This window comes from Anas platyrhynchos, chromosome 20, assembly GCF_047663525.1.
Source record: "Anas platyrhynchos isolate ZD024472 breed Pekin duck chromosome 20, IASCAAS_PekinDuck_T2T, whole genome shotgun sequence".
Taxonomy (NCBI): Eukaryota; Metazoa; Chordata; class Aves; order Anseriformes; family Anatidae; genus Anas; species Anas platyrhynchos.
This window is the reverse complement of record NC_092606.1, coordinates 2,525,608-2,549,985: the sequence shown is the minus strand read 5'-3', so window position 1 is coordinate 2,549,985 and position 24,378 is coordinate 2,525,608. Positions and strand designations below refer to the sequence as shown.

At 37.2% G+C, this 24,378-nt stretch overlaps 1 protein-coding gene across 15 annotated transcripts in view; it reads right to left on the bottom strand.

Moving 5' to 3' along the window:
- The window catches only part of BCAS3 (BCAS3 microtubule associated cell migration factor), a 353,580-nt gene that overhangs the window by 261,542 nt on the left and 67,660 nt on the right, over window positions 1-24,378 (bottom strand). For all 15 annotated transcript variants that reach the window (XR_011804336.1, XM_038165977.2, XM_038165973.2 and 12 more), the window contains exons 12-13: window positions 20,619-20,789; window positions 11,045-11,138 (exon numbers count right to left, since the gene is read on the bottom strand). Coding sequence is in view for 14 of the 15 variants with exons in the window: in XM_038165977.2 (XP_038021905.1) it covers window positions 11,045-11,138; window positions 20,619-20,789 (265 nt within the window). In the remaining variant the exon portion in view is untranslated. The remainder of the gene's footprint in view (window positions 1-11,044; window positions 11,139-20,618; window positions 20,790-24,378) is intronic.

Genomic DNA, 24,378 nt, shown 5'->3' with positions numbered 1-24,378 from the left:
TAAAAAACAACAAACAATACTGGATGCTTCTCATCTTTCCTGGCTATCCACAGCCACCTACTGGATTTTATGATTTTATGAAGATACATTTCTTGGCAATGAAGCCTTCCCTCCCCAGCGTAACTGAGAAATGAGGCACAATTCTTACAGCAACAGTCACAAATGATTAAGATTTAAACTTTTAATAAGTGTGCAAGCTTCTGCTCTTAACCTGACTCCCAAAACAAATCCAAGTATCAGACACATTTATATGTATGCTCCCAGTACTGAGGAATAAGAGCAAAGCACTGAGGCTCTGCTGCTCCTCAGCCCTAACCCTGTACTCAGCCCTTGATCAACAGCAAAAGCAAAACCCTGAAACCGAGATCTCCTGCAGTCCTGTAATAAGTTACCGGCTTGTCCTGTTACAGTTACTATGCAACTATGACTTTTTGAAGGAATTCATGTCAAAGGCTGTGCCAAACGCACAGGAGGATGGCAAAGGTGCGTGGAGGCTGGCAGGCCCCACAGGGCCGGGAGCCCCTCGCACAAGGCCCCGGCGGAGCAGGCCGCAGACACCCGCTGTGAGGAGCAGAGGGCTGCCACCAGTGCCAATTAGCACAGGTGGAAACGAGGAATTAAGACCTAAGTACAATTTCCCATTTTGCCTGTCTCAGTAGCTCAGCCCAACTTCCAAAATCCTTTGTCAGTGAGAGTGCATAGATGTCCTGACACCCCTCAAAATCAAACACAATATTTGAATATCGAGGCTCTCAGAATTACTGGACATATCTAAAATTTAGGGCTGACTGCTCTAGCCTTTATTAATAATGGAAATGACAATTTATTATTATTATTATTTCCATTTCCCTTACTCACACATCTGCATCTTTAATACCTCGTGACCCAGGAGCACCACAAAAATCAGTACAAGGCTCGCAAAGTGCCCTCCTTTGTGAAGGTTAAAAACAACTGATAAACGTGGTAGTACTGCGAAGGTCTGATTCCTATTATCTTCAGCAAAGGATAGCTAGGGTCTGCCTCTCAGGGTAAGCCAGAAATTGTTCTCTCCTTATGTAAGACTATCCCAATTCAATGGCACAGAAGAATACAGAAAATCAAAGGAAATGCAGCCACGTGATCAGTTGCCACAGTGGATAGCTGGCATCCCTCTAAATGCTCGTAAGGAATGGTGCCAGCTTTAAGAACAAAAATTAACTGTCTCAAATTTCTATAAGGGCCGAGAGGCGAGTATCTCAGCAACCTGGCAGAAACACAGCGTACTGCCTGGAAAAATGCTACCAGAGTTCAACTGGAGGCGGGGGATTTTACTTCAGACACCGAGGTTATTCACCCTGACACCCACTTACAGAACTGCTGCATGAATCCAACAGCCAGAAAGCGTGGAGATTTCTCAGCTTTATAAAGCACATTCTCTTCTTGCCTTACCGCCACTGACTCCACCACAATCCTGACAGAGCTCACGCCGCCAGAACATACAAATTAACTGCAACAATCTACAAATGACGTTTATACCTAAATTTCCAAGTGAAACTCTCCTTCTGTACGTGCCACAGTGTACACTAGTGTAAAAGACAAGTAGGCTGCAACTTCCCTTCAGTCTTATGAAATCGTTAGCGTAAAAATTTAAAAATAAATTAAAAAAAAAGCACACTAGGAAACCACTAGTGTTGCATGGGAAGGAAGACAGCTCAGTATATGCTGGGTGCTTTCCTGCAGCACCCTCCCCTCCACTCGTGGGGCTGCTGCTAAAACCACGATCCCACAATGACTGTGTCAGGGAGAGCAGATGATATAAAACATACCTTCCTTTGCAAGCAAGAGAGGATCTGGCCCTTCCTCCCCTCTACAGGGAGGAGAGAACAAAACTTATTGACCCATGCACGAGATAAATGAACAGACTATCCATTAACTAGTGAATTGCACAGAATGAAATTATGTTAGAGACAATAAAATGAATATGACTTTAAAGTGTTCATTAAAACTGTCACCAACCATCCAAAATGTGACCTATAAACCACAGCTATCATTCATATATCATACAAAAAGCTTGTCAAAAAACATCACTAACCTGTGCAATGATCAATGATTTTGACATTCTGTTAATTTTGTTTTTAATTGGAATACCAAAAAATTGATTATAAAATATCTTCCTAGATATGAAAATAAACCAGTTAAGTCTGGATACATCATTCAGGTATCAGTGACAAAAATCTCCATAACTAGAAAGCACATTCTTAAGCAGTCAAAAAACAGACAGAAGTTTTACCACCATAAAATACATAATTTCCACTAAAAAACTTGATTTTAACAATATCTTCACTGTTTTTATTAAACACAAGATCTTAAACATGGGAATTGAAATTGCTGTTTTATTAATTATACTTTAAGACACAATTCAACTTCCTATTCCCTTTTTGGTATCTATAGGAGAAGGCAGCTTTGATGTAAAATGCGCACTTGATTTATTGATTGGACGAGATTTAACACAAGTTACCCTAAAAAAGAACATTCACCTTTGTGCTTAAAATTTCTACATATCCTACAAAATCCTGATTTTATTATTCTAAACCATAGCAAAAATAGAATCCATGTATGAGTGACAATATTGACTATAGATATTGAGAACTAAGTTCCTTTTTTAGATAATCTTAAAAATTCTGTCCCATGAGCCACATCAGGTAGGCAAAAAAATGATAATGTAGGCCAAAAAAAATTGCCTGAAAAAAAAATTAAAAAAAGAAAAAAGCACAGGAGATTAAAAAATAGGGGACTGTGCTGTTTCTACGCCTGTTGACAACATTTTCAATAGCTAGACGGTTTAGACTCCAAGGCTGAACCAACTGTTTCCTGGCATGTTTTACAGCCCAGCATAATTTAACGTCTTAATATTAAGAAGGTGAAAAAAAATATGTAACTTGGATCACTGTGTAATCTGTATTAAAACCCTTAATCTATGGAACTTCTAAAATCCGAATTATTTACCACTTACCCTCTGCAAAACCCTAGTAATGTATAACTATACATTCAAAACTATACATTTAAATAAGAAGTTAAGATAGAAAAAGAAGAGCCTTTTAGCTTCACTGTTTATAAAACTTAATTCATCTTGGTCTGTCTATAAAATTTTCTGTTTTCCTAGAGGGTAGAAGGGAAACAGAGTTTATCATGAAAAGTGCCTAGTAGAAATGGTAAATATAATGTAAAAACCTATCAGTCTGGAAGTGATTTCTGAAACACTGACCTTATTTCCCTCCTTACAGATTCTGCTTTTACTGCATTATCTGTGACTTTACAGAACTTGCACAAGTGTGGACAACAATGTATTTAGCAACTAATATTCAGCTTTAGCACAAATAAAATGTCTATAATTTTCTTTTAAATGTGGTGGAGTAAAGATGATTTACTAAAATAAAACTACAGCCCTGTAGTCTCTAAAATTACTTTTAAAAGCATGTATAACAATTTCTATAGGATGAATAGACGTGTATAATTTACACACAAGTTGGTTTTAATTATCACAGTTCATAAAGGCCTTTATACCTCAGATCTGTCAAAATGAGTGGGGGAATTTTGTTAGTTTTTAACATGGTAAAAATCTATAAAAGGATCCTCCCTTTTGGCATTCTAAAACTAAGATCCTTTAAGTACGTCCAGTTTGCTGAAAGAACTCAAAAGCAGATTCCACGATGCTTATCAGCTTTGTGATTTACAGACATTATACTTTGAAAAGTCTCACCAATTGTGACTCTGTTTCAAGTCTGAAGGGACTACCTCACACCACCCATATCGAGTCTTGTCCAAATCACAGCACTAAGCCATAGCGCTCCCTGCCAACATCATAAATGCTGCCATTAAAATATTTGTTTTAATTCTGACCTCAGAGTCACAGCTAATAAACAAGAAAGGCAATGAGAAATTGAAAAACAAACTAAATGCAGCTGTTGGACTGGACATTTCACAACTGTGTTTAACTGCATCCTTTAATTTCACTTCTATGAATAGAAGCCATACACCACAGATTGCATGCCAGCTAGTCAACCGAGCAGTATTTTCTTTTGAGTTCATTTTGCAGTGTTACTCCGTCATGTAAATTTTACTGTATTTTTAACTTTTTCTTTGCAATGTGGTCTGCAAACAATGACTAACTATTTGCTGGTGGTTTCTCATTAGAACATGTTTGAGCAATGGATAGCATTTGTATAATTTTTCCATAATCTTCCTCACATACAAGACGAAGAGAATTTTTTTGTGTACGTATAATACGTGTTTGCCTGTGTGTCATCCGGAGCCCATTTAAGTACATCCAGTGACTGCGTGATTAATGCTTTAGAAATGATGCATTACAAAATCCCACAGAACTAGGTACAGGGGAGTGAAACAAAGCTTTTGCCATTCTTCAGTCTTCCCAAAACTTACTCAGATACCTTTAAAAACAGAAGTATGTTATTATTCATTTTTATAAATCAATGAAAGTAACTTGCTAGAATCCACGGGACTAGAAATACATATTAAGTAGAGAATGAGGAACCTGATCATACTTGAATGAAATCCATTTAGAAAAATTAAAAAAAAAAAAACACACCACATGCTTTTAAAATTATAAGCAAAAATGAAGAATCGGATGATTAAAAATTAGGACAGTGAAGAAAAAAAAAAAAAGTCCAATTCATTTTGGAATACGTTTACATTATCTCTCAACCAGAGAGGAAAATAATACATATTTGCAAAATAAAAAAAAAGCGCACGTTTTGATTTGTTTTTCAACTATGTAACCATCATCCCCTTCTCAGTTTTCACATTTGATACATGCAAAGATTTAAAAAAAAAAAAAAAATCATTAACTCCAAAACTAAATGTTTTCTTTCTTCTGGGGGTGGTAGCATATTTCCACTGAAAACAAAACAAAATAACCACCCATTCTTTTGAACATGGAAATCCAAAATGCAAATAACATATAGAATTTTGGATTTGAGATAGCTTACAAAAAAATAATAGGCAGGAGGCCTAACCCCTCCCAGATCACAAATTTTGTCTCCAAATTTCAGTTTGGGATACTTGCAGCCACAACTTCACTTGAGTCCCAAGACCTTACATGAAAGCAACACAATGAATGTTTTGGACCAGTATTAAAAGGAACAGCAAAAAAAAACCAAAACGTTTAAATGAAGCAGTACACAGAAATTTCCATAACAGCTCATGCCAGAGGTCTCTGCAGCCTGGTGTATTTATTGCTAGTCACTGTTGTTAAAGGCAATCATCTCAATGTCTACGATGGAAGATGGAAGAAAGTGAATTACTTCTAATGGACTATGGCTGACATCAGAATTGGTGAGGTTTTTTCCTCCTTTATAAATTACAACGTCTAATAATACAACATAATGAAAAACGAGGACGTTTGTATGGTTCCTTCAGTCTCCAGTCTAGACACTCTCTAGTTTAGACTAATCCAGTTTATCATTGAGCAGCTGATTCTAATTGGTAACATTTAATCCTTTCTCTTCCCTATCCCCATTTCCTCTTCCCATTCTAGACCCTGCATACACTTACAATTCCTGGCAGACTATCATCAACACTTTAAAAGCTTGGAGGCTTCTCTGTAAACATTTCAAATTAAATAACCCCCTATAGTGTATTCCTTCCTTTTGTCAACTTCCAAAATTTAGACCATGGCACCTTCATCCAGTCTCCATAATAAACTCTTCTCAATTTACATTATCTAGCAGACAGGATTCTTCTGTCATACTGTAATAACTATTACATTTAGAAACATGTACCCTTTTTTATTAAAAAATATATATATACATTAAGAAGTTTAAAGTCTCCTAATGACAAAATCTTGCCTCTTTGACAGAAAAACATCTTCATAACCAAAGAATCTTGTAAGACTTTTTATCCTGAGTACATTTTAAATATGATATTCAAGCACAATAAAAACAACGCTTAGTGTCAATATTGCTGTTTTATATAACATAAAAGAAAATTATTACTGGTTGTGCAGTTGTTGTGGGCTGTGCATAACTGATATTTTTAAAGTCTTACATTTCTAGCATGCAAAACGCCAAATCGTCATTCCAAGAAATGGTGGACAGAAGAAAGACTATGTTGTACTATGTTGTCCTGTAAACCACGCTAGCAGAGCACGAAATACATTCATCCAAAATGGAAGTCATGCAGATGACATTATTTGTAACTCAGTTTAGCTGACAGCATCCTAGATTGTTTTTGTGTGGCCAAGGCATATTGGCTGTAATCCTATAGGCGACAGGCCTTGTTCCTGGACCTTTAAAAAAAAAAAATCTGACAAAAATTACCTAAATGAACTAAATGCTAACTAGCAAATTGTACTACATATTTGTGTGGACACTGTCCATAGTAAACTGGCCTTGAATTCATCCAAAATTAAATATTCAAGCTAAAATAAATCAAGCCACTGCTAGCACTAAGTAAAAGCATCCACACAGCAGCTTAATGTGATTTTCATTTAATAAGTGAATTAAAGTAACCATTCTTAGAGTCTCTTTGTAAGTATAAGCCTCTCGTTTCCAGTACATAACATACATGCCAGAGGTACATTAATAGAGTCCCCAGTCTATTAATACTACTTCACTTCCTTGTATTACTTATTCTCATCTTGAAAGGTTTTAATAAAAGTCTCCCGAAAAGTTAGAAGCCTTCTTCCTTTGTTGAAAAATGAAAAGAGTGGACACGGTGCTCTTAACCCTGTCTGCAGCAGCTGCTTTTCACAGACAAACACGAGCTAAATATTCTCAAAGCGCAGCTCATTTCCCTTGCAGCGGGTTTGCTGTGCTCAGGAGACGAGGCTTTCTGGCAGGCCGCTGGGAAGCAGCACTGCAAGCAAAAGGCATTCAGTGACTGCCCGAAAGGAGGCTGCCGAGGGGCTGCCAGCCCCAGCGCCCTGCAGAAGATGCTGTGAGCTGAGCTGCGGGATGCTGAGGCTGCCCCATGCCACCCTTCACCTGCCCCAGGACCCCATGGCTCCTTCCTCTCACATGCCGCTGTCCTTTTACAAACTGTGGTGTGGGCTTGCTTCATTGGAATAGGTGTGGTAAAAAATAGAAATGCCATGTGTATGCGTTACTTATTAAGCTAACAGCTGCTGCAGCATCCGAGGCCTTGTTCTCGTTAATATGCAGCATCTCTTCATGGCACTTGGCAATGCTAAACTATTACTCTAATGACATTTATTTAATTTATTCCAAATTGGATGGATATCTAAAAATCAGAACTCAAGTGCTTCAGAAGATGGACCTTATCTCCATGTAAGTCATAAAAGCAGCCACTGGCATATGTGGCACTATGTAAATAAATCATAATTGTGACATGTAATAAAACACAGAAAAATGATGTCAGCTTCCTATGGAAGAAAGGGATTCCTGAAATACGCATATTCTAGTGATTAAAGAAGATAAAAAGAAAACACGTTAACAGTGCCAAGCCACCTGAACTTGAAACCCGGGATCAGATTTATTAAGCACGTTTCCAAAAGCAGCACAAGAATGCTACACAGGAAACGTGCCACCGGCCAGGAGAAACTGTCACCAAAGCTGACAACACAACTGGCAACAGACTCCATTCAGGGGGCGCACATCACAGGTTTTATTTTTACCACTAGAGTAAGTGTCAAGTCAGCATTTCGTCTCTGATTACCAAAGATTCAGTCAGCACCAAATGGTAAAGGAGCACCAGTCCTTTCTCCCTTTTATTGAACTATTACATCCCTTACCTATTAAGGTGGACAGCATTAAGCAGGCAGGCAATAACAGCATGTGCTCAGACACAGTTTTTAGAAATTCCATAGGACTACGGCATTTTGTGGATGAGACATCTGGGCACAGATCTGGAGATGTTGTACAAATCTTTCCCTCCATCCTGCCCCCAAAAAATGTAGCAACCCACTCCCACCGTAAATCATCACAACTTTTTTTTTTTTCTTTTAAACTAAGATTTTATGTACATAGGAAAAAAAATCCAAACTATCAGAAAATGCAGTTTTTCACCTTTACATAAAAAAAAAAAAAGCTAAACATGATTTGTGATTTGCTGTATGTCTTAGTTGATTTTAGGGAGATTATAACAGTCTCAGTCTGACTCAGAAGCAGGCTTTTATTAACATAAGTGTCTGGAAGAGGTACACAGGGACATGTTAGGCAGCATTAAAAATATATATTTATGTACAATGTCCCCTAAGTATACTCAGAAATGATATTTCAGAAGTTTATTACTTTATTATTCAACCAGATTTTCAGAGCAGCCATAGATATAATACAAAAAAATAAAACGCTAATGATATGCCAAGTTTACTTTCTTTGAATGCCTCAAAAAAGAAAAAAAAAATCATAATTTGCTTTGAATATAAACAAAAGATGGATGCAATGCCAAAAATGTCACTATTAAAATGTCCACAAGTGCTGCGCAGAGACACCCCTGCTTGTTCTTTCATGATTTTGCCTCATAATGCAGCTAATGGAAATGACTACATTTACAGCATGCTCTGGTTGCCGCTCAACCCAAAGCAGACATCCACACAGATTATTTACCTTGCTGGAGAATAAAAACTACCCCTAAAGCAAAAAAAAAAAAAAAAAAAAAAAAAAAAAAAACCTTATTAGCAAGAGTCCTGCCATGGTTTGCGACTGGCCCCTAAAAACACATCTTGGACACTAAGCACAGTAAAGGAATTATTTTTGGTTTCTAAAAGAAAAATTAGGGGAACATATGACTTTGCCATTTCCTGACATCAGTGACTCTCCTTTATTTTCTGTTGGATTTCCTTCCTACAGCAAAGCCATATATTACCTACCCCTTTTCAGGAGCTGCTCTCAGAACAATATCCATAAATTCTCTCCTGTTATTTTATCACAATTGATTAACGTATCCCTAGCAAGCACCTTGTTCAGTACAAAAACATACAGCAGAAACCTCCAAAATGTACCTTACTAGTAATTGATACTTTCCAAATACTGTTCAAAGTGGCTGTGGTATTCAGTTCTATTGGGTTACTACACAAAATCATACCTATCTATCCTCTACGTCCATTGAACTGAAATGGTTTCCAGCATCAGTGGTGGGTTTGTTTTAGTTTGTGTAAAAGCAAAGCAAACCAACCAAAAAAAAAAACACTAGGTTTTTACAGACCTGAAGAATTCATGGGCCCTTGAGATGAGTCACGATGCAATTGAGCTATTAGATCAGACAGAGAGAATGAAGGAGTTGACTGAAACAGATCACTGTTCGCCTTTTTGGCAAAAGTTTACTATTGCCATGTTCTATTGCAGCACTGCAGACAGCACTTCAAATTATGAGCAAAAGTGGTTTTTCAGTAGAGCCAGCCAACAGAAGACGACCGTATCAAAAGCCACGTCTTGTTTTGTTCTGTTCTGTAATGAAATCAGCTGATTGGCAATACACCACTGCATAATGGATTAAGCTGATGTTACTTACAGTGCTGGCTTCAAACAAAATTCTGCCTCGATGCTAAGGAAAGCATCCAGGATACATTGTTAAGTGCTGCTTTCATGCTGTAAGCAGCTGAGGTAATACTTTTCAACTGTTTTGATATTGAATGTCAGAACATGTGGTATGATTCAATACCTTGCTGTGAGTCATCCCTTCAGCAAATATCTCTTAACATACATTATTTGCAAACTGTCAAAAATAACAGAGATTGGAATAAGCGTTTTCTCCTTAAGTATCTTATGCATCATCAGGTAGCATCATAAACAAAGGATCTTGGTTTTAGCACCTGAATAAACCAGAAGTACTGGATTATGATACAAGTAATCCATAATATGCAAATATATCCTTCAATTAAAAAAAAAAGTCTTATTTCCTTTTGCATAAACATTCTGTTTCCCTTACATTTACACAATCATAAAATTGTCTTAGGTAGGTAGGCATTTAATTAATATCTATAAAGCACTCTAATTTAAGCAGCTGTATTTATTTTGCTTTATTAACATTACTCAACTCTAGGTATGATCTTTCCAGCAGAATACAACACAAGAATAATGCTATTCTGGAATTGACAAAGGTGATTCTCACTTAAATGCAGAGAGTTCCACAAAAAAAATCTCTTAAGTAACAGTTGAAAATCTAACCAGATGAGAATACAGTTTATGTCAAAAACTCACAGTGAAAATGCTGTGAACTGCACACAACTACTAAAGAGTTCTGACATAACAGATGGGATGTCAGAATAAGACCAACTGGTCACTAGAAGTGAAAACATAAATGACAGACATGTAGTTTTATTCTTTGAAATGTGACTTCATCTCCAAGATCTCCATAGCATTTGCTACATTTCAGAAATCATTAATTTAGGCAAGAGGAAGCTGTTGATTCCCTGGTCACTTTATTGACTACTACTGCAATCAAACAAAACAGTTTTTGCTGTATAAAATGGGATAATAAACACATTAATTGTCAAATGAATAAATTATATTATTATATGAGATCTCTGTTACCCAGTTATTCTTCGCTGAGAGGAACATATGCATTTTTGATGAGTTTCTTGAAGATATTTTCAGCTTATAGTTGATTTCACTCAGAAGAAAGAGGGTACAATTACAAGCTGTTCATCACCAAAACACATAATGTTACTTTAAGATGCTTTAAAAACCAGTGCCAGTGAAACGACTCACAGTATTTTAATATTTATGGAGGGGTAGAATTTAATAATTGTGCTGATCCTCTGGATACCTGTATATCAGAACATCCGGATACCTGGCTAGCAGGACATTCAACAGAATAGATCTCCTTAGTACTTGTGCTACATGCAAATTGGTAGACTCACATATACCTTAGTGTAACTGCTGCTTACGTTTGAAATTTCTAGAAGATTCAGATTAAGCAGTGTGTGACATTTAACATTCAACAGAACAGATAAGAAGATACAATAGCAGTAAGTGTATGTTTGCATATGCAACAGTATTTGCAATTCCTCCAAAGCAATGGAACACATGCCTACATATATACGTATTTTTTTAAACCACTATCCCATTAAAAGAGTAAAGTAACTTACCACTGGGGTTAAAAGCCATGCAGCAAATAGGCTTTTCATGTGCAGGAAAGTGGGCCACAATACCATCACTATCTGAGTCCTCACTGACAAGTACCTGCAGAATATTAATGGAAACAGAGGAAGGTTAGGAAGTAAGTGAAAGTATCTAATTATTGATACAGGATTTGTTCTATAGATATACACAGCAGAATGAATTTAAAATGTCACTGCAGGTGAACCAAGCACAATCTTCTGTACATTTTTCAGATAATGAGGGAGAAACATTCAGCGGTGCAGAGGGATGGTGTAAGCACACTGGAGAGCGCTCATAATTCCTGTACCCCAACAAGCAATGATTTTCTCTAGGCAATGCAATACCTCGAGTAATAAACAGAAAAACAATAGGTAGCAAAGAGGTTTTTTAAAAGGAGTATTTAACCATTACATAAATTAGCTTTTTTTTTTTTTTTTGCAAGGAGTCGAAATAGAAAAAAGGACCATAAACAGTCAAAGTACAGGTTTTGCTTCCTACCCCATACGTATGTAGGAATACTACACCTTGCATCCTGCTAGTAAGTGGCGATGGACCCGAGGTAGCTGGATTTCCAAATGCCACAAGAAGTGCTCAGGACCAGCAGTGTGTATGAAAGCAGCTGTTAGAAAAGAGGCAGCTAACAGGAATTTTCTCCATCTTGAAATCTTCTCAATAGACATTAAATGACAAAGGTCTGAGATCAAAGCCCCTTAAAGAAATCATGCTGTTTTAAAATACCTTGTTATGAACTGAAAAGCAATTAAAAGGTAGGACAGAGTTTTCATAACAGAAGGAAATTAACAGAAAAAGAAGTTTCTGGGCTGAGATCTGTGTGCAGATCTGGAGAAAGGGACAAGGTATGTTTTTTTAGCAGAGGATATTTGAAGTTAATAAACTAATGGGGACAGTCAAAACTACAGCTGACTATGAAGCCCAGCAAGAGGGCTTCCAAAGGGACACAGCTGGATTAGAAAAGGACAGCATGGATGGTCGGAGGCAGGCAGTAACTGCTGGTCAGCCTGCTGAGCCCTACCCTTCCCCTTCAGAAACGAGAAAGCAGAAGGCATGGCAGATCCTACATTGTGAAAGGAGTGAACAGAGACTAATTTTTCTTATTTTATCCAATGCCTAAGGAATAAAGTAAACAAAAACAAGTTATCAGGCTATGGGTCCACATAGTACAGCACACTACTGTGCAGTACATACCAGAATATTACATACGATTGATAAATCAGGGAGGCTTCGAACTTGAATAGTTTTGGCAAGTTAGGCAACTGCTACATGAAAAAAGCTTACAGTTCTCATTGTCTGGTGTTCTGCTATCACAGGTTCAGCTGGAACTACATATTTATGAAACTACACATATTAACAGTATCTAGTGCTATGTAATGGAAAAGATATTCTTAAAGTCACAGAAGAGAACCAAAAGATGTGTGGACAAACCATATGCAAGAGCTGAAAAAGTATTTATTCCTCGGTGACATCATCTTATAGACTAAATTAAGTAAAACAGTGTGAAAGATCTGTCAGAAAAGCACTTAAGAAAATAGTATCTGTGGTACGCAAAACCACCTTTTTAAGAAGAAGATAATAATAAGTGCAAAATTTCCCATTTCAAGTTCAGAATAATTTGTCTGCTGCTTCCAAAATAATCCAAAAGGTTTTTAATACTTCCTATTCCTAACAGATATCAGAATAATTTGGAGATATTTTTATGCTTCAAAAAGAGAAATCATCTTTAAATGTTTAAAGAAGTCACGTAATATGGATGCAGAGGCCTGCGCCTGACTTATTTTAAATGTTCCAATTACTTGGCACTGTCACATAAGCACAATTATGGTTTTGCTTTCCGTTGTCAGCATTCCGTGCTTATTCCAGAACCACTAACCAAAGGGTCTGGAGATCTTCCTAAGAGCTTTTCAAAGAAACAGTGTTCTTTTCTCAGCCTATATAAACTGCACTAAATAACTCCTATACATCATCCTTTCACAACTTCCACTTTTAGGTAACTTAGGCTTATCCTAAACATTTCACTCTAATTAAAAATACATGATAATGATAAAGTAACATCATAAACCAGCTTTACAGAAGAAACAGAAGGTTCTTTAAATCCAGTCTGTTAAACAAAAATGTTTAACCTAGAAATGTGTAGGTATCAACAGCATCTAAATCACTGCTATAACCATTTATACAGAATCTCACATGCATATTCTTCTTCAGACTGTAATCTGGATTAATTTGGGCATGTGTTTTTTTGTTGTTTTTAAGCTAATGACAAATGTACCACTCTTATCATCCCCGCACCATAAAATCCCCACTTAAGGCAAAAATGTCACATTGAAAATGGTGAGACACCTCGGTCATATTAACTTGAGAACACAACAAAGCCCCAATCTATTATTTGTAGGCTCTGCTGTTTCCGTGCTTTAAAATGTTTTTTCAATCACTGATTAAAATCGCCATCCTGAAATAACATCCTTTGTGCTTAATCTGAAAGGAGTTTTTCCAAAATCTCCACTTTTCAATATAAAAGCTGATTTGCAGATACAGCAAACTTGTTTTGGCTGTTATACAATTCCTTTGTTTGTGCTAGAAATAAAAAGAAGAAGAACTTGTTGGCCTCACACCCATTCAAGAAACCAAAGCGCCTGCGACCTTGCGGCTCCTGGAAAGCCCAGCCTGCCACCAAGGCTGCCTCACACAGAGCCGTGCCCTGCATTAGCCAAGTCAGAACACAAAACAAACAAACAAAACACACCTCCACCACCAAGAACACCTTGCTTACGCTGAAGTTTGGAAAACCTTGGGCTGGGGAGAATCTGACGCTCAGTTTGTGCTGGTGCCACACTCCTTCCCTCACACCGTGTATCTGTCACTCCTTCCCACTGTGGCCACACAATGGCAATAGTTGCCCGTGAAGCACACTCGCTTGTGCGAGATACGATGAAGTGAAGTTCTTCATCTTTTTAAGCACCATATGAAAAAATTCCTGGTCCTTCTTGGAAGGAGAAGAAAGTTAATTGTATTAAATCACCAACCTGTATTTAAATCTTCTGACCATACTGCAAGATTTGCTATGCCCTTCCCCTGCACTTTTGCACTGGACAATTAGGGAAAACATAAATCACTGTTTACAATTTCAACACTACAAAGAAAGGAAAAAGCTCAGAGGAATTACAGCAGTTGACTTAAGCACACCCTCAACCGAAGAGCCTCTTTTGCAGGGTCCCTCCTAAACCTGCCACAAAACAAACACCTTGTTCACCTGCCAGTCTGGAGCGTGCAGAGCTCTAAAAATCATAGCCTAATTTTTACCAGAATATACAACTTAAGGAAAACAAAATAATGCTTTTATAGAACAAGATGCTTTATACCTGAGTACATTATTTTCTATATCAAAGATCTTTAGATGACTGTAACTGCATCAATACAATTTATGTGCATTTAGATGAACTAAATAGTGCAGGTTTCATGCAGGCAGAGATGACAATTGGAGCTGTGTAGTAAGGAAGAAGTTTTCAAGGCCTTCTCCACGCAGCTTCTCAAATTTTAGAGAACGCTTCTTACAGATGCTGAGTGGAAGACACTGACTGTGAAGGTGCTGGAGAGGAACAACATCTGCAGGCTAACAAACGGCACATTAAATCAGCCCTGACATTGTGCAACTGGTTCCTCTTGACCAGTTTATGGCTTTTTACCACTGAAAAGAGTAGAGTTGGAAATTTTTCTTGGAAATAAAAACAATGGTACAAATTGCCCAATAACGCATGCAAGTGCTGTCAAGGAGCTCGAAGGAAGCGGCTCATTCAGTTTCCCAACACGCAGAGCAAACAAAGCCCACAGGAATCCTGAGGCTGCAATTTTTTTTTACATCCCAACCCGTTAGTTCTCCAAGGTAGTGGCCTCTAACCACTCCGCTATTAACAGCAAAAGACCTTACAAAGTCCCTCGTTGAAAAGCGTTCATAAATCTTTGCATTACTCATATAATTGCATCGCCGCCAAGGTTCAGAAGGATGCTCAAGTATCTTCCCTGCAGAGCTCCCTATCCTTACGCAGAGAAACCCCATTTTAGAAAACAAGAAACCAAAAACACAACTGACAAGAAAGAAGAGCCTTGGTGTTTCTGCCAAGGAGGCCTCGTCCTTCACCGCTCTGCCTTTTCTGACACCCAACTGCTACCTCGTCAAGGAGCTGCAACAAACAGGCTTCCAAAAAAAGCCCAGCCGACCCGGTCCTTCGCTGGACGCTCAAGGCAGAGCTCCAGGTCTCTCATGCCAGCTACGTTACAGTTCAACAGAGCACTGCAGTTGCTAGAGGATGAAGCCAGTACGCTTTATCTCACTCTGAAAGAGAAACAGACAAAACACCTAGGGGATCATTACATCTACTATCAGAAAACAGCGTGTGCACTGCGGGCAATAGATAGCCCAAGCTGAAGCTTTTTTCTCCTATACAATATTTTTCTTCATTCATTGCATTTTCCGTGCTGCTGAACAGAAGCCACTAGTAATTAGGACTTCAATTATTTTAATCTTTAGAGGCAAATTACACCACTTATCCCAGTGGAGACATGTTTTTAAATAAAACATGAAAGTAACACAAATAAAAATGGACACAAATTTAATCAAGCAGGTCCTACTCTTAATATAATTCAGAAAGAATGATCCAATCATCATAAAAACAAATAAGTTTGGCAATATTTATAAATATGAATATTATGTAATAGAGATCTTTGCACATACACTTAAGCTCTCCATCGGTTTAAATGGCTAAAGATGGTGCAGTGTCCGCCTCAGCTCCTACGACGAACGCACAAAAAACAACCCCTCCAAAGTGACCCCCCCGCCACAGCCTCCCCCAACTTATAGCTAAGGTCAAACATCAGTGGAAAAGGGCTAAAAGTGATAAATCTGTGGCATTAACTACTGCACTCCTTTTAATAGAATCCAGCATAAACTCAAAACAGCCTTGTGCTCAGCCTGAACCATTTATCTGAGACAAAAATGTCTTCTTGACAAAAAACAGATCTCCTTTAATAAAAGTAAGGCAGACAGTATTATGCTCCGAGGGAATCCTGTTGCTCTTTTTATATTTATATATAAAAAGAATTCTTCTGTAATACATGTAGATATAAAAAGTGAAGAAAATTGATGCCAAATATATGAGCATTACAACGGCAAATTAGCTTTTGTGAAAGCTGTTCTTATAAATAAAAGCCCTGGTGTTAATGGCCAGGGGAATTATGTACGCAGTTAAACTTTTATTATTGAATACAGTTTATTCTTTTAACTTCTTTTGCTCTAGAATGAAGTTTCACCACAATTGTTGCTCCTGATAAGCAGTATTTGGTGCAATTGTTATCAACGAAACGAAAATGAACTTTTGAAACTGCAGCAGTCTACAGTTTTTTTCCTGAGAATTCCTCTTTAATGCAATAAAAAGTTAATAGGGAACAGAAAAAAAAGGTCCAATTGCATTTTAAAATATAAAAAGATCAACATGTTATCTTATTTTTCTAAGTTACTTTCAAAATATTTCCTCCGATATTTTCACGTGTTTTGGATGATCTGCGAAAGCACCACGATGATGTATCATCAATCACACTGCTCTATCAAAAGCATTAAGAATCGAGTTTTGTATTTTTAAATGGCCACATATTTCTCTGTCAACCCAACGTTAGATGTTTAACAGATTTACATTCAGTCACAAAACTGGCGACTTTTGAGAAAGGTCATTATTGCAGCCTACACGTGGGTGGCCCAGTTGATGAATTAATTAAGAATACAGAAACAAAGGTCAAACGAAAATAATTTTTCCTTAAAACGCAAGCCACTAAAGTCTTACACATTTAATTCCAATTACTGAAAAAGAGGACATCTGTACAGCTTTAGTTTTATCCATTTCAACTAATTAACAGATTCAAATAAATAGTCATTACATCTAACTGAAAAGTTTGCTAACACTTCATTAGAAGGAAGTTTAAACAAGCGCACAACCTTGTTAACATATTTCGGTTTACCACAAAGTTACTTGGGCATCTCGATAATTATTTTTACTCCCTTTACAAATATATCATGACAGCCAACTCCAATAATCCTACATTCCTATGCATTTATTTCATGGCTTCATAATTCAGATTTTCTTAAGGTGCCACCTATTCTGAAGGTAGGAACGATCACATGAGATTTCACTACAATACCTACATTCATCAGCTTTATTAAAAATATTTTTCCCATAGACTTTATCTCTTCAAAATCACATTAGGAGACTTCTGTGGTCTTTAATGGTGTATTTTTTAGTTCTAAGCTAGTATTTCAACCCATGCCACAGTAGCACAGTTTCATGAAATGCACTGACCTCCATCCCACATTCATTACACTGGATACCTTTGAAATGGCAAATTATATAAAGCAACTAGGAAAAACTTGTGAAAAGGTGTAGTTAGTCCTTCTGGCCTACATCCAAAACATGTTCCTTAATCTGCATACTAGCAGGTAAGTCTATATGGTAGCACACACGTGCAGCTCGCTCTGTTTTTATAAAGCCACACTGCCATGCTCCAGGTAAATGGACAAGCACACGCATCGCTACTCTGTTAGCCCAGCAAAACTTCTCCCCACTGAAAGAGCTTATTTCTCCTTCTAAAGGACATGCTTACTTGCTTTAGATTTGCTGCTTTTCTTTTCCATTTCCTTTCTCTTCTCAAAACTGCTTTCTTTCCTTTTTAAATTACATATTATCATAAAGATACACTGCATTACTTGGAAGTTGCTTTATTTCAAAATTTCACCCAAATTCTTAGCTAGACTGTTCAGGTAGATAGAAAACTTTATGGACCTAAAGGAGATGAGGTGTTCCTTTTACAGTAGCAGTCAGCTGATAAGAAAACAACTCCTTTCTGCCTCTGAAATTCCCCTTGCTTTCAATTAGGCTGCACAACGCATGTGCACACACACACAAATAAATCCATTTACGTAGCTGCTGGACGAATCTCTGATGAAAGGGATGCAAAGTTTTCAAACTGTCAGTTCAGCCCAGAAAGCACTAGGTAGGCATTCCTAATTTTTGCAATTTCCCTTTCAGCTCTGGAGGACTGATACTGTCAATGGGTATAGCCCCCCTGCAGCATCCCCACGCAGCAGCCACGAAGTATTTCCAAACATGCATCTTCATAGGAAGCAGCAGCAATGCCACTAAAGCAGTTCTTGTACCTCCCCAGACCTCTTATTTCCCACCTGGAATCTGAGAACTGGGATGATAAACCAGGAACTTTAGAAAAAGCACTGCCGGGAAGTGTCAAGAGAACAGAGTGAGCTGTGCAAGACATCTGATAACTTGGCTGTGAGTTTACATTGATGTGCAGGAGCAATCCCATTTAGTGCAGTAGGATCATTTGCATCGCTTCAAAGGTCAGACTTCTAAAATGCTTTCCAGAATTGAAGCCTCATCCAATTGTGCTCTAACAACTCACCAGGACTACCCAGCTAGTACCAAAATGTGCCATCTGAACAGCAGCATGTCACTTCTCCCAGGCCTGCCTGCTCCTGTCAGCAGGCAAGAGCAGGATCGCTGCCAGGCTCCCAGGGACGAATCAATTCCTACAAATGGCAGGATACGACCCTGCTGCACTGCGACCGGGCTGTGTGCACAAACCTGCTGCTGCTGCCTGGCGATGGAAGCACGGCTGGAGGGATGCACAACAGCCAGTGGGGTCTGTGAGCATGCACGACACTCCTTACAGGAGAAAGGTCTTCACTAGGGCGGCATCGAGCGACAGCCTTTATTTAGGCCACATCCAAAATGTATTGATTCTTAACAAACTTTCTCTTTCCTAAGCCCACATTTTGGAGAGGAAAGAATACTAAAAAGTCTCCTGCATCACTAAAATCTAATGCAAAAGAAATATTATTTGATTTTTCATAGAAAAAAAAATATTAATTCTGAATATGAGCCCCTCATGTGGAAAATAAATGATTAATTTAATAACATTTTAAATTTTCAGACGACAAAAATATGAATGTAAGACGTGCAAGCAATTAGGGTACCTAACTTGGAGCCTCCTTCCCTGGAGATTGAAGACAAAAAATTATTTTACTAGAACTGATGGTTTATTTATGTTACAACAGCATTATTTGGACAAGGCAAGCGTTATCATTTTTACAACTACTTTTCCATAGTGCCCTTTAGGCTTGATAGCTCCCTACTATTGTTAAGGTCAGAGGACAAGTTCATAAAACCTTTAAATCATACATAACAAGACTTAAAAACCTAAGATATATCATTTTTTTTCCCTAGGCCTATGCAGAAGAATCAAAGCACAGACAACGACCATCAGAAATAATGACTGCATTAAACAAGGCTTCATGAGAAATTTATGAAGCAGATTTTTTTCTTTTTTTTCTGGCAGTATAAGAGCCAAAAGACCTTTTTTTTTCCAGGAAACAAAAACAAATCTCAAAGGTCAACAGACTTGTTTTAAGACCTAACTCTGTGAGAACTTAGGTAAAATACACTTTCCTTCCCCATTCTCCTATTTTTTTTTATTTTAAATTTGCAAGAAGGGCCTCTAATATTATGTGGACAACCCCTATTTGATACTACATTACGTAGCTAAGTACTTCTGAAACAAATTCACAGGAACTACAGCTCCAACAGCATTCTGCAGGTTTTTTGTTTGTTAAGGAAAACAGTTTATTTCCTCTGAGATAAGAAAATAACGTAATTTGTCTACTGATTTATCATTAATATCTTACTGAATTATCTGCAATAAGCATCATAAACAGAGGGGGAAACTGAAGTTAAAAGATTTTTTTTTTCTTTTAAATTCAAGAAATGTGAACGCTAGGAAGAAAAATCTTACAGAACAGTTACAGAATGTGAAGTCTGAGAGTCCTGAATGCTGACTCCATGACCAAACACTTAAACTGAAATGAGTGGTAAAAACAAAAAAGACGTATTTCTATCTCCTCTCTGCCAAAAAGACAGTTAGTTCAAAACATCCATGTAAAGTTTTGTGACTGCTGTATGGATTTTTCATCAAATGATTTTGGCTGAGGCACGACACTGTATGTTAGCAGTAGAACAGTACAAACACCTCACAAAACAGCATCATGTTTGATTACTTTTTACTTTTTAAATTTATGTACTTAATATCCAACTTCATCATCTTTTTTAAACTCCTATTTAAACAATTCACCGTATTTCTACATAATCTCATTTTCTACCCACGTTACAAATTACTAAATATAATCAGGCTATATACACATTTCAACTGATCAGCATAAATCAATGTCAGTTACAAACTAGCGTTAGAGACACAAAATGCGACGTTTCACACGTGAGGTTGTCAAAGCATCATATAAATATGCTCTAAGGACAATATATATTTTGGCTTAATTTCAGTTCCAGGCAGAACTTTGCCACAGCTGAGCGTGTCTGTTAAAGTTTTTGACCTAGCGAAAAATCTCATCTATTTTTCATTTTCAAAAGCATAAAATACATTTTTCTAGGATTTTTGTCAAAGTGAATCCACATTCTGTTTCTGTGCAAACTGTATTACCTGTCCTTCTGCAACTGTCTCTGTATCAATAATAGTAATGATGCCGGGCACCAGAGGACTTCGACGAATGTTGCTATGAGCTAAAATTTCTTCTTCAGTTGCTCCTGAAGGCAGCGTCCCTGTCAGCTGGGTAACTACTTTCCCAACCATTGTAAGTCCAGTCTTTATCGTCTATAAAGAGAAACAGAACCAATAAATAATGATTAGGGCTGTTTTGCGGAGTTACTTTGATTTTTTTTCTCAACACAATTAATATAATAACTAGAATGTACATACCAGAAGCACACAAGATGTGTTTTTGTTAGTGATACCTTAACTGTAAGATGCTCTGTGTAACTGTAATATCTTCAAACATTCAGCATCCTACCAGTTTTGTGGATCTACTCTTATTTCAGAACTAAATGCTTCTAATACATTCTCAAAAAACAGAAACACTTCAGTGTTGTCAAACTGTTAGTTTTTCCTTTCTTTACCTTTGCTCCATCATTTGATCATTCTAACTGTGCCTTCTCTGTACCTCGTGGAGTAAGTAAAGCACAGTGTCACAGACAGAGGTGGTTTTAGCAAGTAATGGTTAATGCTGAAATTAACCTCAAGTGCAACAAAAGACAAGGAATTCAGCCTTCAATAGACATGACGCACATGATCGTTTCTCAGAAATTACACCTCCTGCAGCTTTTAAACCGAATAGGGGACTCAAACCCAGCAAAATTAAGGACTCCAACCTCAAGGTGCTAGAAAGGTCAACTCCACAAAGTACACACATACCCCAAGTACAAATAATGCGACTTCCCACAGTCTGCATGTTTTCCAGACACGGGATTGAAAATGTATTCACTGCACTGGCTTTTATTATCTAAAGATGCTGAAGATTTTTTTACGAGTTTGTTTTGTTTTGTATTGGAAGAAAGAGGAATTCACTGGAGAAATGTGGAGAAATTCCCTAACTGTGTACAGGCATTAGGGAGAATATGGATTTTAAAAATACCCAAAACACAACTTCAGGATTTTCTCCTTGAATCAAGGACTGTGCCTTATTTGCTGTAAAAAATTGTCCAGATCTATTATACAATACAGATAAGAAATAAAAAAGAGATCAGGATGGAATGACACTATAACAAGCCAATTCTTAACTAAAAAGACAAGCTAAGTTGCCTGCTAAATTGAAAAGGAAAAAAAAACATACAGATCACAGGCTGAAACCAAGAAGCAGCCACAAATCAATTGCAACTGCTTTGTTTAGTGCTAAAATCTCAAACTGCAGTGATTAGAAAACACATTAGTGTTCATCAATTAGCAGCCAAACGTTTGTTTTAATAATTCATAGGAAATGACTTACACAAAGTCTGTTAGTGTGTTGTCAGGAAAACCTCTGAAGGGCCAACAGAATTAGGCGCCACACTGTATTGATGGCAATATCTAGCCAGGAAGCCTGATTAACCTCTGAGATGCCTCAGCTGATGTACTTACCCCATTAATGCTAATGGAGATACTACCACTTAAAATCGAGCCATGCCTTTATCATAGGAATGTCTTTGGGGTTTAAAGTCTTTAGTAATATCCTGCCATTTGTTTCTTACTAGTTCTTTTTATATTCAGATACAATAAATGACAATAAAACAAATTTTAACACCGGCAAATTTAGAAGGCTGAAAAATGTAACAAGAAGTCAATAACGGTATCTGAGGAGCAGACCTAAAATGGACCCAAAGCCATCACAAGAATGCATTTCAACAGACATTTTCTTTACAAAAACTGACAAGGCAGTTTTCTGACCAAGAGTTAAAACCATATAAAATACACTGCTAGGTTAGAAGTACAAAATACCTAAGTTAGAAGACCAAGAAGTATAATCAACTTATTTTGAAAAATATTTGTAATGTTGTAACTAGGGAAACTGGATGACAATGTGCCAAGTAGACGTTTGAAAGCTCCCTAGGAAAAAAATTAACATGCTTATCTAGCAAAATGAATTACTGTTGCACGTTCGAGCAGACAGGGACTGCAGGGCTACTGAGAAGTAATAGGTGTACGGAGATGTGGCTGAGGCCATTAGCTCCGAACTATCAGCGCAGAGCCATTACAGCACTTACTTCTCCGTGCTGTGTGTATGTTTGCAAAAACTTCGCTGGTAATCTTTAACCTTTCCCATGCCATATCAGCTGTCCCCACTATCCATTAGAGCTAATGACCTTGCTCTCACATAAGCTGTTAGGACTCATTAAGAAGTTATCAGGTAACAAGAGAAAACAGATGCAGCCTTTGCTAAATCACTTTACCACTACAGGATTAAAAGATACAGAGAAAGAATCAAGTAAAGTTATTAGGTGAGAAGAACTTGGTTTATAGTTTGATACCAGACATTCGACAGACCAAATGCATTTTAAATGAAATAGGTTTAAATTTGCACTGCTCCAATTTCTTTGTCATCTAAGGGAACTACGCAAAGTTCATATGCAGTGAAATTTTCTTAGAAATAAAATGAAAATACTTGATCTGATTCCTTTAGTAAGCAGTGATGCACACTGTGCAAACACACAAATTCTCTGCATGCTCATGTGCACCCTAGATACTCAAGGGAGCTGTTCACATTCATTTGAATATGTAGAAACACATATATTTAATTAAAATAAATGTGCGCACACGTACCTCATTTAATTGAAAAACAAGTACAACTTTAATTATTTGAAAAAATTAAAATGCATCATTCAGTGCCTGTTAGGCTGTTTTGTTTCAAAGGTTGCACATCCTTTTAATAATAAAACAATATCTTGTTCCTGTTTCTGATAACAAATAAGCCATTTAAGATTTATTTATAAATGAAAAACCTATACAAGGCAGAAAGATGTATCAAAAATATATGTCTTGGTAATCAACAACAAAAAGCCTCATGTTGCATTTGAACAAATTGAACATACAATCTATTATAGATTCAAATTCAAGCTAAGTGTTTGCTGAATGCCTATGTTTCACAAAGATGTCTCCCTTTCCTGCTTTTGTCACATATTCTGAAAAGAGATAGGAAAGGGAATAAAACCTATTATTAAATTGATCTTAATTAGCATGGAAATTTTGACTGCTAGGAATACATTATTTTGGGAGTAGGTCTTGAACAGACAGTGAGCTGAACTCTGATTCACCCAGGAACATTGCAAGACCAGACGTTTCTTCAACAAAACATACAAAAAAATTAAACAGATAAAAAAAAGGATCACAAGCATGGAAACCTAAGAATGTCTTTTCCTATATCCCCTTCCTTGCTGTATCCAAAAATGGACAGATAATGCATAATTAAAAGAAGCAATTTCACTTTTTGATTCCTATCTAAAATGATGCACCTGATGTTCTCCCATCAATAACACCATCAGGTAGCAATGGGCTTTACTCCGAAAGGTACTGTACATGCTGGTGTTGTTATTTACATCACAAACTGCTATCGGATTAAAATACAGACTTTCTGTGTCACTTAAACCATATGCAGGAGGTTATCTGTATATAATTGGGTCATTCATACCTACAGTAAGATCCAAAAAAATAGTAAAGAAAGCACTATATCAAATATTATTCTGACCTGTAAATGAAACTAAATTTCCTCTTTGCATTCCATTATCTGTCAGCTCAGAACCCTTCCTCTACACTGTCAGTAAGTAACCAGCAAGCATTCAAGTTGTAGGTGTGCAGTAACACAGATACAATTTAGCAAAATTATTATACATTTTCTTAACTTTCCCTATTACTTTATCACTGCACCGAAGCTAAA